A 16064-nucleotide genomic window follows, 5' to 3' on the forward strand; every position below is an offset into this window, starting at 1 on the left:
GGTACTGAGGCTAAGTGGCGAGTTTAGAGGGATTTCATTAAATCATATGGATTGGAGATAATGTATGTTATTGAGCGGAGCGTTCAAATCGCGCTCTATAAGTTGTAATAAGTCCAATTTTGGGGCCGGTCATGGGCCGGGTCCCGCAGTGGTTGCCGAGCGGACCCGATTCGCCGGCGGCCGACGGCCGCCAATTGTCCCGAGGCCGGCGCGGAATGACAGTCACTGAGACCGGCAAACCCGCCACTTACTCGTCAAACGGCCAGCCGGTCCGCCGAAATCACTGCCATTTAGATAATTTGTAATGAATAGGCACCACTCATTCCATACCCCTTCCCCCTCTTTCCTCGTCCTTCCTCTCTCTCGTCCACGGCCAGAGCGCCGAAAAAACGCGTCGAGCAAATTAACAGTCGGCCGAATGACAACAATATCGTTCATCTAATATTTCATAGGACGGCGCGGATGACGGTTCCGAGAAAGACGCGATAAATCGCGACGAGAGAGCGCCGCGAGGGACCGTCGAACCTGAGCGAGGCCACTTAGGAAGGAATTCGAGATTTCATCCTCGCCCAAGCGGAAAGAAACGGTCTCGACAAGTTTCGAAGGCATGTGTGCACTCGTTTCGAAGGAAACGAGCCACCGGCTATAATTCGTACGATATACGCGATCTAGATGCGGAAGCGAATCTGTGTCATCGTCCGAATGCGTAAGACCACACATCGACGTCGAAACATATTTGAAAGCAGAATGTATCGATGCCGGAATAACAAATAGCGGAACGTGTCGCGCGACGTCGCGTCGTCCTTTTCGCGAGTCTCCCCCGCGACGTAGAAAGTACGTGGTATCGATCAAAAAACGTGACTGTGCATACATTATCGTGCTGCCGACAGACAAGAGAGAGAGAGAGAGAGAGAGAGAGAGAAAGGGTGTGTGCGTGTGTGTGTCGGTCGCACGCATCTTGAAAAATCGAGGACTCGGGACGGTGGTAAGCTTGTGGAGAATAATACACGCGCGCCGCTGCACATCCGATATCGAATATATAGGAATAAGCTCGATATATCGAGAGAAAGAGAGAAAGAGAAAGAGAGAGAGAGAGGCGAGGGGGGAGAGTGGCATCGATACAACCGGGCGATGAAATCCCAAGTCGGCGGTCTATCCGGGACCCCACGGATTCGCGAACGAATCCATCACGGTGGCTTGCTAAGGCGTCGCGCAAACACACGGAGCTAGCGACGGACGCGCGAATCAACGTGCAGATTATATGCAGAGGCTGCGCGCCGCCGCCTGTTGTGATTGATATTTGGTTAAGCGGTCGGCGATCCATCAAGCCGGCAAAAGCGCTCTTTATCCTTGGTTCGCCGAGAGCTACACGTCTCGCACGATTCCGGTGAAATCCGGATACACGTCTGCCCTTCGCCGTCTCACGGACTTTCTCGCCGCTTCCTCTCGGCCGCGCGAAGGGCGGCAGGCGCATAAATCGATAATTATTATATATTTGGCGCGGTTTAGGGCCGCACAGGGAGGCACAGAGACGATCGCGGTACTTTGCTTAAATTGCGCGCGATTTGACAACGCGATCTATAATGCGCGTGCATTCTGTTTGCAGACGTGCCGAGGATGGAGAAGTCACCGCTCCTGGCGAACGGATACAATCACCCGCCCACGCACCTGAGCCACATGCAGTTCATGCAGCTCGGCGCGCATCCAGGTGCAGGACACACCGCCATCCTGTCACCAGCCAGTCTACCGCATCACCTGCAGGCGCAGGCACAGGCTCGCGCCGAGCAGGGTCTCAAGGTCAATCCGAATATGACCAACATGGAAGCCCTCGCAAGGTGAGTCCACGTTACCACTTTTCTCGCCGTTTATCCCGCCGCGTCAGGAGGCGACGAGAGAGATCGCGCGCGGACGATGTCACTCGCGAACGACGACGGTATTCCGCAAGCTGCGCAAACCACGCAGCGGGAAACATTTTCATTAACTCGCTCCCTGAACTTTACGAGCCAGGGACAAGTCGCGCCGAATGAGATGGTAATAGAAGCGCGAAGAGAGACGCAGCGCGACGGAAAGGAGAATTCGACGCTTTTCGCGAAATTAAAAGGTCGAGCTCGTTTCGATTTCAGTTCCACAGTTCTCTCCGCGCGAGCGCACAAATTCGTGGCTCATTTGGAAATTGGATTTATCTGTTTAAAGTTTCTTGTGACGTGCTCTTCGGCCAGCGAGGCCAAAAGAATACGACTTTAAGAGGATTGGAAGAGACGGCGAAGCCGTGGAAATCCAAGGGGTCTCGACACCGCTTGATCTCTTCCTCCTTCTCGTACCTCTCCTCGTTGCCCTCGGCCCCTTCTTTTATCTTCGCGTCCTCCTTCGATTTCCTTTGCTTGGACGCCCGTCGCTCACTCGACTCACTCGTATCACGTTTCATTGCGCTAACACGTTGATTGATTAATTAAATGATTAATTTTATTTTATTTTTTTTTTATATATTTAAAATGAAACAAATTTTCTGCAATTATAAAATTTTGATTTTTGAAACAAATCAATTGTCCGCATTCAGCAATTCTTCTTTAAAGAAGGATCGATGAAGGTGATTTAATCTTGCATATTACGAGAACGCGGCGAATTTCGCATTGTCTCAAAGACGCGTTTCGCACGACATTATTCATGACTTGGATCGACCTTGAGAGGCTTGTACGAGCCTACCCTCGCGCGGCATTAGACCATCTTTGAAGACGGCGATGGCTCCTTCTCGGAGCGGCAAATCCTCGCCGCGTTACGCGCGGTCCCAAGACGAATATCGCGGCTTTATTCGGCTCCGTCGAGTGTGTGGAGAGCCGCGAAGAACCGAGGAGAGGCGAGAGACAGAGAGAGAGAGAGAGAGAGAGAGAGGAGAGAGAGAGAGAAGCGCCCACGGTAGCGGCATCCTCGTTCTTGCTCGAGGGGGTAGACACGAGGCTAATCCCGGCATTTGTTAACGCGTTTCTAATAGATGCTCTTGGTACGTCCCCCCCTCCCCCCCCCGCCTCCTGTTCACCGCACGCCGCGTAGCGCTCCCGTAGCCAGCTGGAGCTTTCGAGGATACGGAGACTCGCCTTAATTTTCGATTACATCCGCCCCGTGTAATTAGCCTCATCCCGCTAACCATTACCCCCTTTGCCCGAGCGTTCGCTTTGGATGGCGCGCGCCCGGAAAATCGGGACTTAGCGGCAGACTGAGGGATTCGATCGTTTCTTCGTTGCGTGCACCGAGTCGGTTTTACGAAAACGATACGTCGAGAAACGGTCCTTCGTCCGGAGATAGGTCGGAGCCGGACGAAGGTCGAAGACAAAGGGACAGAAAAAAAAAAAAAACAAAGGGAAAGCAAGAACGCGTTAAGGAATATTTTTCCCATCGCCGAGCGGGATCTTGATACGCACTTTGAATGTAAAAACCCGACGGCGGCGCTGGGCTCGGGATTTTTTAATGCAGAGCCAGCGCTCCGGATTTTTAACGCGTCTCAATCTTTCTTAACGACGACGCGGCGTACGTCCGTGCGGGCGAGTGTGTTGGAGCGACGCGCTGCGAGTGTGCGGGTCGGCGGACGCGCGCGTACACGCACAAACGCGCGGGCGTGTATAATGACACGGCGAAGGCGGCGCCGCACGTTTCGCATTATGATTTCAGCGCTTTGCTTTTAATTAAAATGCAAATCTATCGCGACGGAGGAGCGAGCGAGCGAGCGAGCGAGCCGAGCGAGATCGGGAGGTAAGACGGATTACGTCTGGGGGCGCCACGACAAACAGCGGAATATGATTAATTCAACGCAACCCCATCCTGGGACACCGACGCCACCGCCGTTACCGCGTCCCCCCGTCGACCCGCCGTGTCCTGCCTTGTCGCCACCCCTTAACTCGCCGTATCTCCTTCTTCACCCCGGCCTTCCGTCATCCCCCTCCGTCCACCTCTCCCCCGCGTGACCTCTTCGACCAGTTTCCACGGATGACACGTACGGCTCTCCTATCTGCCTACACTTTGCTCTTCCTCCCCGCCTCCCCATCGAGGTCCATTTTCCGCTGTGCAAATACGCAAACTGTCAACGGGACCGTGGAAACCGTGTCAGGCGTATTGACATTAGTCGACGGGAGAGATGTACTTACGGCAGGACGTTCTCGGGCGCGCAGTTCGATGCCGCCTGATTTCCGTTTCATTTTTATACTCCGCGAGCGAAGGTCCCTCCTGATTAACTTATCCGCTCCTTCCCTCTCGTCTTTTCCCGCGCGACCGCCGCGTTCCTAGGTCACAAATTAACTCCGCTCCTCGCCGCACTGACATCTCTTTTTTAATCAGCGACATCAAAGGCTCTTCATTCTCGGTGCGTTCGGCAGCGGTCGAATCTCGGATCGACGTAGCCGAGAGAGACGGGACGGAACGAAACGAGGACTCTTAATCAAGCGTGTTCTTTCGTACAGAGGACGGCGTCTCGCGATTATATGCGATTCCTGCGGCGACGCGAGCCGACGCGTTTCTCCTTTCGTTCCCCTTTTTCGTTTACGTTGTTTCCGGCCGAGGCTTAGGCTTTCTTTTCTATTTTGTCCGTGTCGTAACCGCCTTTTGTTTTGTGTTCCACAGGTCCGGGACGGTTTGGGAAAACTGCCGAGCTGCCTATGAAGATATTGTCAAACATCTCGAAAGGTAGGACATCCAGACCGTATTTTGAAAAAAAAAGAAAAAAAAAAAGGAAAATCGTGCCGGACCGTGGTTCGCGGTCACTGCGTTTTATCGCGGGAATCCCGAACGCGTTTCGACGCGCTGGAAATCGAGGGGGAGAAGGGGGCTCGCGGCGCGACGCTACTCACCCGTGAACCCGTAATTCTCGATTAGCCGGAAAAATCGCGCGCATCACGTATGGTAAAAACATAAAACGCAGCGCGGGCAACGGGCGCCGATGACGCCGGCGGCCTACGACCGTCGCTGCTGCACTTCCGATAAATCAGTATTACCGGACGGCGGCGGTATCGAGTTTCCGGTTGCGCGACAAGTTGAGTCCAGGCCTGACGCAGTAATGCCGACATGATTTGTATGGTGCGAGAGCTCGTAGTCTCCTCCCCTCGCAACCCCCCTATCCGTATACCCATCCTACAACCCCTCTTCTATCCGCCGCAAAATCCATCCACCGACCGGCGGGCCTCCGGTTCGCCCCGGCACCGACACGCAGAGCCGCCATCGCGGCCGGAGAGCGAGCCACCGAGGTTTCCGCGTGATCCTAACCACTTGTCACTTCACGGCACGCAGATCATCGTCGCGACGTGCCCGTCCATCATTCGGGGATTAAATCATTCGAGCGCCTGCGAAACACTCGCGCCCGCCGAGCCCGTCGCACCGAAAGGGTTGATTTCGGAAAGGGGCTTTGCACCCACCGTCCTCCCCCCCTCCCCCCCCCCTTTTCATGTCACCGTTACGACGGATAGGGCGCGGAGCAACGGGCTCCGCTTCGTTATCGTTCTCTTTCGGGTTTAACGTCGCGCGCCTTTGGAAAATGAAAAGCTGGAAGATGCACGGGGAGTGCGAAGAGGTGTGATGCCGAGCAAACCCGACGTCCCCGAAATCTATGGTTTCACCCTCGCCGAGAAGTCCGGCTAGGCGCGCAAAGTCCGTCCTCGCGCCTCCACGACGAGCGGCGCGGAGCAGTTAATATGGGGGGTGAAAATCGACACTTGGCCGTCCGAAACGTAATTTCCAATTCAAAGGCAATGACCACTGGTCGAGCCCCGCCGCCGCCGACCACTCACTCCTCCTCCCCCCCGCCCCGTCGCCTGCAAGCCGCCCCTTTCTCTTTCTCTCTCCCGTTCTATTTGCTTTACCGTCGACCCCACCGTCGACTTCGTCAACCGGACAAACGCGTATTGTGATTTCAGCCTTTGACTGGTGGCCGTTCGATGGATATCGCAAGGGGTGGTAAATGGGCACGAGGCCACGGGGAGCGGATGTGTGGACGCGGGGGCGGATGATGGGGCGAGAGGGGGAGGGGGGTGAGGGCCGGAAAACGGGCCGGAGCAGCGCGAGCGAAACGTGGGTGCGTTTGCTGTGGAAGGGCGGCGGACCGGCGAGCACACCGTGAATATTCATGGCGAGAACCCTAGACGAATTCGGACTTGTTGCGACTGACACTGATGTAAACCTTTGTTTATCCTGCGTGGCCCACGCGCTCGCTCGCTCGTTCGTTCCCTCGAGATACGCGCGCCAGCAGCTGCGTAGCCGAGGGCGATCCTCGAGTATTTAACTGCGAGTTATTCTGATTAATCGACGGCGCCGACTTTATTAATTGTTTGTCCTTTTGATTTTACAAGCTCACGCAACGCGGGCTTGCGAGCGAAGATCGCGTTCTACTCCTTCTGTCGCCTCGATTGTTCTCGCTCACGTCCCCTCGGCTGCCGCGTTTTAATCCCGATGATTTGTTTCCGCTAATCCATTTGATCTACTCGCTCGCGGAGGAAAACTCCAGATTTCCCCTTAAGTCTATCCGCCAGTTCGGTCAATTAAATCTCATCAATTTCGCGTCATAGTCTACTTCGACGAGCGAGATAAGATTTATTTGGAGTTTTTCACGCAAACATAATCACTCGACATATTCAATGCGGAAAAGTAACGACTGCAAATTTGCAACTGACACCATCATAATCGCGTATACTTGGACAATCCGTCACGAGTGATATCTATGGAACTGAATTTCGGATATATGACTGGCGGATAAACAGTCGTTACGAGCGGATGAAGGCGGAGTTGTGCGAGAGACGGCGGCTCCCATCGCGCGCCCGCCGACCCTCGCGCATTGCGGCGGCTCTCGCGCGTTATGAAGTAAGTAATATTAATGATTCCCCGCAGTCAGAATGTTCGGTATCAATGCGCTAATGTTGGCTTCCTGGCTTTAAAACTACCCAGTCATTCCGGCATAATTCACGCGCATTGTCTGTCGTCGTCCGACTACCATCCGCCATCAGTTTCTCGCTGCCTTACTACGGGTTCCTTATCGTCGGCATCCCCTTACGCGCTGCCTGCCTCCGCATCTCCATACCTACGTTCGTCCTCTCGTCGCCCCCGCTCCGTCCCTTCGCCGTGTCTTTCTTCAACCGCTGGCACGGAGCCCACCCCCTCCTCGTCGCACCCGCGATGTCATTAATTACGACGACGACGGCGACGACGGCGACGACGTCCTATCGTCCAGGACATCTGCTGGAAAATAATATTCATAAAGTTGAGCCTCGTCGTTACGATCGACTCTTTCTGCTTCCTCCTCTGTCCCTTTTCACCTCGCACGGTTCCGCTTCTTGCCTCCCCGTCGTCTTTCTCGCGTCCCTCTCGCGCCGCCGGCGAGATGACGACGCCCATTTACATTTACGGTCATGGTTTCGTAGCCGCCGAGACCACGTACACAAAGAAGCGCGCCGACGACGGACAAACGTCGAACGCGCGTTGTACGCTCACTTCGCTTCTTACAGCTTTGATAACCGCGCGCGATTACCGTCGGCGTCGACGTCGAGTTGTATCAATGAGACTGGCGCGATCAAGATTATCGTAATCATTTAACATAACACTTAGCTTAATGCACGATGTGTCGCGGTTCGATGCACACGTTAATGTTTTATCGATCATGCGAGCGGACTGGAAATATATGTTTAAACGTTCGTAATACGTATTAAATATTGTTAAGTATTTCTCATAAATATCTAAAAATAATATGAAATTTTATTGCTTTTTTAATTGTTTAGCTGTAATTTGATTATTATTCAACTGCTGTTGTGCGAGTGCAGTGCAACAACATGCGTCATTACGCGTTAACTGTAAAGTGCATTTTACCATTTTGATTTATCATGTCCGGAGCCGCGGCCTAGCCATTGCCTGCCAAAGCAAGAAACTTGATAATGAAATATTACGCTGTTTCGTGCAAATTACATGGGAATAAGGTGCACTTATCACGTAACCGCGGATAAACGGGGACTGAAAAATACCGTATCGCGAAGCAGCATCGGTCCCGGCTGTCAAACGATCAGCTCCTCGTCTATCGCGGCGCGACGAGCGCGGCGAAACGGTTAATTCGACTCGGCGATCGCGCGGACGATAGGCGCAGGCCGTTCTCGTTCTCTTGCCGTCATAAGCGACACGCTAATTGCGTTCAAACGAACTGTCAGCGCGCGGATAAGCACACGCTGCGTGCGTGTGGAGCGGCGCAAACACTTACGGTGGCGGCTGCAGCCGCGAATAGTACGTAGGGCAGTGGGCGCGACATGCGTGCAAATACGCGCATTGTGATTAATATTGTTTGCGCGGTCCAGGCTTCCTGCTGTCAGCATCCCGCAACGAGGATTCCGTATTTGCGTAATGTGCCGCGACGTTTCCCGCCTTGTCCGTTCAACCGCGCGCGGATTCAGCTATCAGAGGTCATCGCAATTGTTTCTGACAGTTATACGACAGATTTTTATTTATTTCCTGTTTTTGTATACTTTTTTTGCAATCGCTGATTGATTTACGCGATGAATTCATTACGGCGTGTTAACGTGATAATTATTGCGCTAATTATGCCGTTTCTTCTTCATAAATAATTCGCACGCGTGTGCGGCGATTAGAACGCCGTCTTTCGACGGCGGAGGCCGTTTCCGTGTCTCAATATTCCGCGCCTAGAGCTGGAGAGCTTTTATCCGAGTGGGATCGCGAGACGGCAAATTGCGCCGGCGAAATGAATTATGCGCGAAAATCGCTGCGCGATTATCCCGGCGCTGACAAAGCGCGTATTAGTCACGCTAACACGTTCTCGTTCTTCCGTCTCTTCCCGCGCCATTCTTCGATTCTTCCACTCGCCTGCCTTGTAATTTCTCGACATAATTTTCGCGTGTAATTGTCGGTGTGCGCGCGCGTTCGATCGGGCAATTAGATATTTAAAGAAACGCGATCTGCACCTCGAGAAAAAGAAAGAGAGAGGCTGTGGATCGGAGTTAGGGTCACCTTAATTTTACGAGAACGGGTCGAACCCTGCTCGCAAAGCAGGTATAAAATCCATCGCTGATCGCTTACGAATTCCTCGCCTGGTCACCTTCGATGACTCTCCCTCGATCGATTATGCTAACACGCCCGTGTGATCCAATCCGAACGACGGACGACAATTAGCCCGGTAATTTTTTGCGCGACGCATCTCTCTCGCTCTCCCTCATCGCGCGGCATCTCGCGTGATTCGAAGGAGCATCTCGCACGAAAATTCACGGCGCGCAACGGCCGGTCAAAAGTATTCGATTCGCGACAACCGGCCGAGTTAACTCGCGTTTCGGCGAATTTGATCGATCGCCGAGCCCTTCTTCTCCGAACCGATTATCGGCCGCCTATCGACGACGGCGAGCTCTAAGGACGATAGAGGGATGGTTACATCACGATCCTGTTTACTATCGTGACTGGACGATTGTTGGAGATAGGCCTCTCATCCTTCGAGCGACGATAATAGATCGATCATCCTTCCGCGCGCGCAACGTCAATCGCGAACGGTAACTGAAGAGAAAAATCGTAAAATCTCACTGATTTCGATCGAGAGCGAAGGAATGAAGGGCGGCGCAATGAAAAGTGATACAAAAGCGGACTTCGGTAGCTGAGAGCTCGAGAAAAGGGCAAACGAAACGGGCCGGGAGAAAGGAGCGCGCGCCAACGCACTTGTTACATCAACGGTAAATCTTTCGACTCGTAAACCTCTCGGCCGAGCGAATATAACTCGGCGCAATCGCGCCTTCTTAAGAGGAGGCGACAGGCTACTCCTGGAAGGAGCGCGAAAAGGGCAGGGAAGCCTCCCAAGAGGCTGAGCGACATTTATTTTACTAACTCGACTAAATTATTTATCGACCGGACGTCGCGGCAAGTGCCGCGACGTCGTCCGTCCAAAATGATAATTAATCCCTCAACGCTCCGAGAGATCGTCGGCGACAACAAGTCACTTTTGCATGCAAATACTTGGCTGATATTACGCAACGCTGTTTCGCCGGGAAACAAAGGAATTTTAATGGGAGCAATAAATAATAGGCGGATTATTTTTCGCGCGCGCGATAACGATGTAGTTTCACTCGGAAAATGATTTACGTCGACGAAGATACGAGTGACAAGAATGATCGCGGCTTTGATGCAGGCGTAACGCCGCGTTACACAAGGGATCGAGGACCTGACGACGGGTATTACGGGGTCGAAGGGAATCATCCGGTGGGGAGGGGAAGGTGTCATGTTGTGCCAACGTGCATTATTAGAACGTATGTCATCGGCCGGTAACGAGCCAAACCGAGCAAACTTTGGGACGCGTCGGCGACTTCAACGCGCCTGCTCCGTTATTGCCGGCCTCGTCGGAGCACCCCGACAAAATGATGATTAATTAAAAACATAATTAGTCGCGTCGTCCGCAAACATGTCTCCCGGATACTCCTACCGGACGCTAATGTACCATGAAATTGTCAGCCTCCTTATTCCTCCTTAATATTTTTTTCCACTCGTCTCGTTAAGCCGCCGTCTTTCGTCGGATATTTTCCCAGCGAGACGCGCGCGCTATTCGTGTCGCGCGACATCGGCAGACTAACGAGCTTGCAGTCGTGTAATTTGTGTCGCTGAGCGCGTGTACATGAGACCTCCGACGATGCCTCGGAAGCCTATTATCGCGATATTTGGAAACAAAATTTTTCAATTTTAATTCACGTATATTTAATCCCGTTAATGGATTTCGATAATGGATAATTGTCGAGTTAATTTCTTCGATTTGTTAAAAATATATTTATAAACCCTTCTTTACACTCGCTTACGTCAAACGCAAATCTCTTCACGCCTCATTGCTCTTTACGCGCTATTTGCATCCTGAGCTTGCTCGATAACCGGGATTTAATTACGACAGTTGTCCGCGCCGCAAGTTGTTTGCGTCTTAATTAAACGGAGCAAATGCCGATTTTACTACTGAAATCTGTCTGTTTTTGCGTCGTTCTTTTTTTTTTTTTTGCGACCATCATCGTCGCCTTCGTACGCGTATCTTTCGCGCGATATCGCCAAGATATATTGTTATTAAATGGTTCCCCTTCGGCGCCGCACATATGTCGGTATATTACGTAGCGCGTACAGGGCTCCCCGGACACGGCCGAGTGAGGGCTTACACGCGCGCTGATGTGCTCTTATTTATACTCCCGCGACATGCGATTCCTCGCTGCACTTCCGGCGAGCGTGTACCTTCCACGCGTTCTCATCGCGCCCGGCCTTCCTCCCGCTATCGATCCAGCCGTCGTAAATTCTAGCAATTTTCCCGAGACCTCCGCACAACGCGAGAAAGGACGGGAGAAAGCCGATATTCCGAGCGACGTCTAACGTGAATAAGGAATCAAGGAGGCAAGAGTGCGGAGGCGACGATTTGTGGGGGCGGTCAGCGCGGGAGGCGGCGGGCGGAGCGGCGGCGGGCGGTTAATTGAAAAGCGGCCGGAAGGGCGCCGTTAAATAAACCGCGGACGAACGTTCCTGCGGTTCCGCGGTGCTACCCATTCGCAGCCTCGGTTTCACTAGCACTTTTGGTAATGAACTAATATTTGCAGTGTCCGTTCCGCGCGCGAGGGCGCGCGTTTCCGCTCGCGCGTCCCTTACGTCCGCGCAAACCGGCCACCCGAACACGGAGGGGGGTTGGAGGCGTGTGGACACAATCGTCGGCGTGTTATCAGCGACCCTTCCGTAAATACGCGCTTGGCCCTGCGGGGTCAGACCCACGCCCACTCTCCCCCCCTCCCCCTACCCGCAATCTCCCTTTCTCCCTCGCGAACGACGATGCATGTGCGTCGCAGTCGCTGCATGTGCTCTCCGGCTCCGAGAGCGAGAGCTGTTACGATATGCATACAGATCAAATAGCTCCGTGTGTGCTTTGCATTCCCGACGATTGCGCCGCCGAAATCAGATTCTTCTGCCTTCATCGTCCACATTCTCCCTTCCTTCAGGGCGGCCCCGAGCGTGCTTTGATCAGCGCCGACGTTTTGCATGCGCGCAACGCGCAATGCATCGCGTTCTTTTCAGATCTCCGGCACTGCCGCCCCGGGACTGCCTATGGAAAGCTCGCCTCGAAAAAAGAGGAGCCTCCGTGAAATTAAAGTTTTATTTGATATTTCGAATAATTTTGTTTCCATTCAACTTTTGCGTTTACATTATTCCTGCATATTGCATTAAGCTTGAATCTATTTTTTTTTTCCTCGCAAAATTATAAAGAAATTCTAAGATAAAAAAAAAAAAAAAAAAAAAGGACGAGAAGGGGAGGAGAGAAGGTGTGTCCTTTCCGCGCGCGGGCACTTCCTGCGCGTGACAGCGCGACGAAAAGAGAAACGGAGTGCTCTGTCTCAGTGACAAACGAGCCGAAGTGGCAGCCACGGTCACTCGGCAAGAATAATCGTTTTCCGATTGAAATCCAATAGCAACTTGGCGTACGGCTGCCGCACACCGCCGTCCCTCTCTTACGTTCTCGCGCCCTCCCCCCCCCCCACATTGATCAACGCTTCTAAAATGTTTTTGACATCGATTATGCGGAAGAGGATCGAAAATACTTTTCCCGCCGGCTTGGCTTCTCGAGACGAGCGCGATTGCTCTCAAGGAAGGCGCTCTCTCGGCCGGGTGTCGCGGGCGGCGCAAAAAACCGGACTTTTGAAGAATTTAAATAATATCCTTTTATATTTTCGCGGCGGCGCCAAGTAGCAGGGACAAAATGCTCGTACGTTTGCGCGTACGTCGGCCGTCATAAATCCAGCCGGGCGCTACGGGAGAGAGAAAATCTACAATTCTAAAGCTTTCCATAAAACACTCGACAAAACGCTTCGCCCGCACTTTTCGAGTGGCCACCGAGCCCTCCATCACCACCTCTTCTCCCCCCCCCCTCCTCCCTCCTCGTCCACCTCCTTTTTCTCCTTCTCTTCCGCTCTCTCCTCCGCTTCTCTTCGCGCCTCTCTCCGCCGCGCATGAATCTGTTGAAATATGTAAAACCGTGTAACCTCTTCAATTTACATAGCCGCGCTCGACGTACGCAGAGTGGCCGCTCGGTGCGCTAATTGATAATTCCGCGTGTCTACTCTTCTCTCATGAGATATTATACTCGCTCCAGGCTAGAAAATTGCGCGAGCAAAGCGCCCCGGCCAAAGCAAACAGTGTCGAATCGCCACCGCCGCCGCCGCCGAGATACAAAAGATCGTCCTTCTCCACTTTCTCTCGTATTTCTTGAGGCTCGCGCGATTACATAGAATCCAAATGCAAATATCCAAGACTACTGGCCACGTTTACTTCGGGCATGCTCCCCGCGCGCTCCCCGCTCAAGCCGATTATCTCGAGCCAAAGAAAACCCACTCGCTCGTTTAGCATTCCGCTTCGGTATCCAGGCACTTCCTTTGACGCACTCCGCGAGATTTAAGCGATCTTTTCGTCGGAAACTGGCATTCGCCGAGAAGGGGGAAATCCACTCGGTGGAAATTGGTTCGGTAGTGACGAACAGACGAAGCCCGACAACGAGGAAGAGAGAGAGAGAGACAGAGAAAGAGAAAAAGAAGACGAAGACGGGACGATGATGAAGCAAATGCCTCGGTCGTTGTCTCACGTGATAGACGTCCATCATCGGGCACGACGAAAGCCCAACATCGCGAGGCGACACATAAATATATATACGCCCGGGCGCGCTGTGTTGATGCAACCGTCATTTTTTTTCTTCTCTCCTCTCGTCGCCGGTAATCGCGGTCGCTCGCTTCGCTCTTCCACCGCTTCCTCCACCTCCTCGTCTTCCTCCTCTTCTTCTCGTTCCTTTTTTTTTTTTTTTTCCTTTCCTGCGGCGCGCAACACCAACGCGTGATCCACTGCGACGGCACGCCGTTGCCACTGGTATTTCGGAGCGCGCTGAACAAACAAGCGCCGATAAAAGTACCGAGGGTATATAGTACATCTGGAAGTAGGGATCATCAGTCACAGCGCATCTGCGAAGCACTCTAGTTCTCTCTTCTGCCCTCTGCTTCCCTACTCTACTCCCCCACTCTCCGCCCCTCGATCTTTATTCGTATTTCTCTCTTTTTCTCTCCTAACTGCGGTATCTCGCATCCACCCACCGCGAGCGCTAAAAACCGTTTGTCATCGCCAGCGTAAATATGCTTCCGAGCGAAACGCGCATTCGACTTGCCTTCTCCCGCGTGAAATCGGAGGATTATTCTGGTAGTCCGACGCGGCCGCGTGAAATGCGATTTTAGAAGACTGTAAAAAAGGTGGCGGCTCTGTTTTGCGAAATCTTTCGAGACAAATAATTTTTTTTATCGCGCGTTCAATTGTCCGTCCGCCGCAACAAGCGTAACAGCTGAAACGATAAAATGTGCTGACCCCGTGACGCTGGCAGGCGAAATAAAATCGCGGGAGAAAAGGCGGAGGAGAAAAGCGAGGAAAAACGCGTTCGGCGCGAGCGCGCGGGGCTTATCTTTATTTAGTGTAACCACACGTCCGCGCCCGGGGGAGTACCTTAAAAAGTTCGTCTAATAAAACCCCAAGGCCATTTGTCAACGGGAGGGGGTGCGGCGCAGCGCCCCGGGGGCTGCTGCTACAAAATGTATGTAAAACACATCCAGTCGACGCCGCGGCTCGTGAGGCCGTAACCGCTCGCGTCTGATGGGCCGACATCTAAAATAATAAAAGTTGCCTCCGTCATTTGTCAACGCTTCCTCTAAGGAGCGACACGGGCGAGTCCCACCGCCACCTCGTAATTTCGCGATGTCGCAGCTGCGAGCGCGTTCGCCGTCCTTCCCTCCCGCGCTCTTCTCCACGCTGTCACCCTTGCGTAAGATACCGTGCCGCAACGATTTCGTGCCGCGCGTTCACGGGCTGCCTTAATTTTACGAAGAGTCGTCTCTCCCCGCGGAGGGAGCGCGCGCGCGCGATTCTCGTTACCCCTCGCGAAATAAGAATTTGAATGAAGCTCGCGCGATTCGACTTAATGCGATAACGCGCACGATACGACGACGTGAGCGTCGTAAAAAGTAAGCGGAGAATCCCGTGAAAGTCGAGTGTCACCTCCGCGCGGTCGCTGCAGGCTCGGCTTTTGCCTCTTCGGAATTGCAGCAATTCAGGCGATATATCGCTCGCTCGTTCCTCTCTCGAGTTTTTGCCAGCGTTTCTTCTTATTATAATTATCCAGTTCTCTGAATTATATCGAACAATCGTGCGGTCGCGCGTTAAACATTATTTACGACCATACGCGTATGTATAAACGCAGCGCGCATAAACGACGATCGAAAACTTTGTATGCCCGCATTTTATGATACGTAAACGTTGCTTTAATTAAACCACGCGCATGAACGGTTTCCAAGAGGAGCGGCTCCGTAAGGAGCGCCTCTCGCCGATACTTCGGGTATCCGCGGGGATCCGAAGGTGACGCGGAACGAGGCGTTTTCGTACTTTATGCCCGTCCGCCTTAATCCCTCGGCGACGCGCGGCGAGGGAAGAGGAGGCGCAGCAGCGTGGCCTTAAAGTGAAATAATAAATAAAATAATATATCCTGCGTCCCGGTGCCGACTCGCGGACGGGGCAATAATCTAGGAGAACGAATGTGCCAGACGACTTTTATGAAACGATCCGAAGCGGCCCCTCCGCTGCAGCCCTTTTGCGTGTGTATAGTTGAAAAATAAAATCCTAACCCTTTCCGGAGAATCGAGGCGCACGGCGGCGGTGAAAGTTGAGAGAGAGAGAGAGAGAGAGATGGCAGCGACGGGATAAAACGTTAAATACGACCGCTGAACACCGGGGGCCGACAATAAAACTGTCGTAAACCATTCGCTGGAATAATACACCTGCTTAGCCGTTGTGTCCTGTCTCGTCTAATGCGTCCATTGTGACTGGTCGACGTGATTTCAACTCGGCCCGAACAATAGAAATTATTGATCATTGCGGTGAACACACGCGACGTAATAGATACAAAATTAAATAAATTATGTCAAACGCAAAGTCACACGGTTCACAATAACAATTTATGTATTACAAATAATTGAATTCATTTGAAGATAACATGTGACTCGTTATCGCACACAATTTGCATGAAA

General features: G+C 52.8%; 1 protein-coding gene and 1 long non-coding RNA gene across 15 annotated transcripts in view; one reads left to right on the top strand and one right to left on the bottom strand.

Moving 5' to 3' along the window:
* The window catches only part of dac (dachshund), a 182960-nt gene that overhangs the window by 85816 nt on the left and 81080 nt on the right, over positions 1 to 16064 (top strand). For 8 of the 9 annotated variants that reach the window (XM_067357063.1, XM_067357059.1, XM_067357060.1 and 5 more), the window contains 2 exons: positions 1607 to 1835; positions 4609 to 4671. In XM_067357063.1, the coding sequence (XP_067213164.1) occupies positions 1607 to 1835; positions 4609 to 4671 (292 nt within the window). The remainder of the gene's footprint in view (positions 1 to 1606; positions 1836 to 4608; positions 4672 to 16064) is intronic. The other variant, XM_067357064.1, reaches the window with a different exon arrangement.
* The window catches only part of LOC105671804 (uncharacterized), a 179667-nt gene that overhangs the window by 11877 nt on the left and 151726 nt on the right, over positions 1 to 16064 (bottom strand). Inside the window, exon 9 of one of the 6 annotated variants that reach the window (XR_010890697.1) lies at positions 7052 to 7206. The exons of the other annotated variants lie outside the window; for them this stretch is intronic. This is a non-coding gene — a long non-coding RNA (uncharacterized lncRNA). The remainder of the gene's footprint in view (positions 1 to 7051; positions 7207 to 16064) is intronic. 6 annotated transcript variants of the gene reach the window in all.

The sequence above is a fragment of the Linepithema humile genome, chromosome 6, assembly GCF_040581485.1.
Source record: "Linepithema humile isolate Giens D197 chromosome 6, Lhum_UNIL_v1.0, whole genome shotgun sequence".
NCBI lineage: Eukaryota > Metazoa > Arthropoda > Insecta > Hymenoptera > Formicidae > Linepithema > Linepithema humile.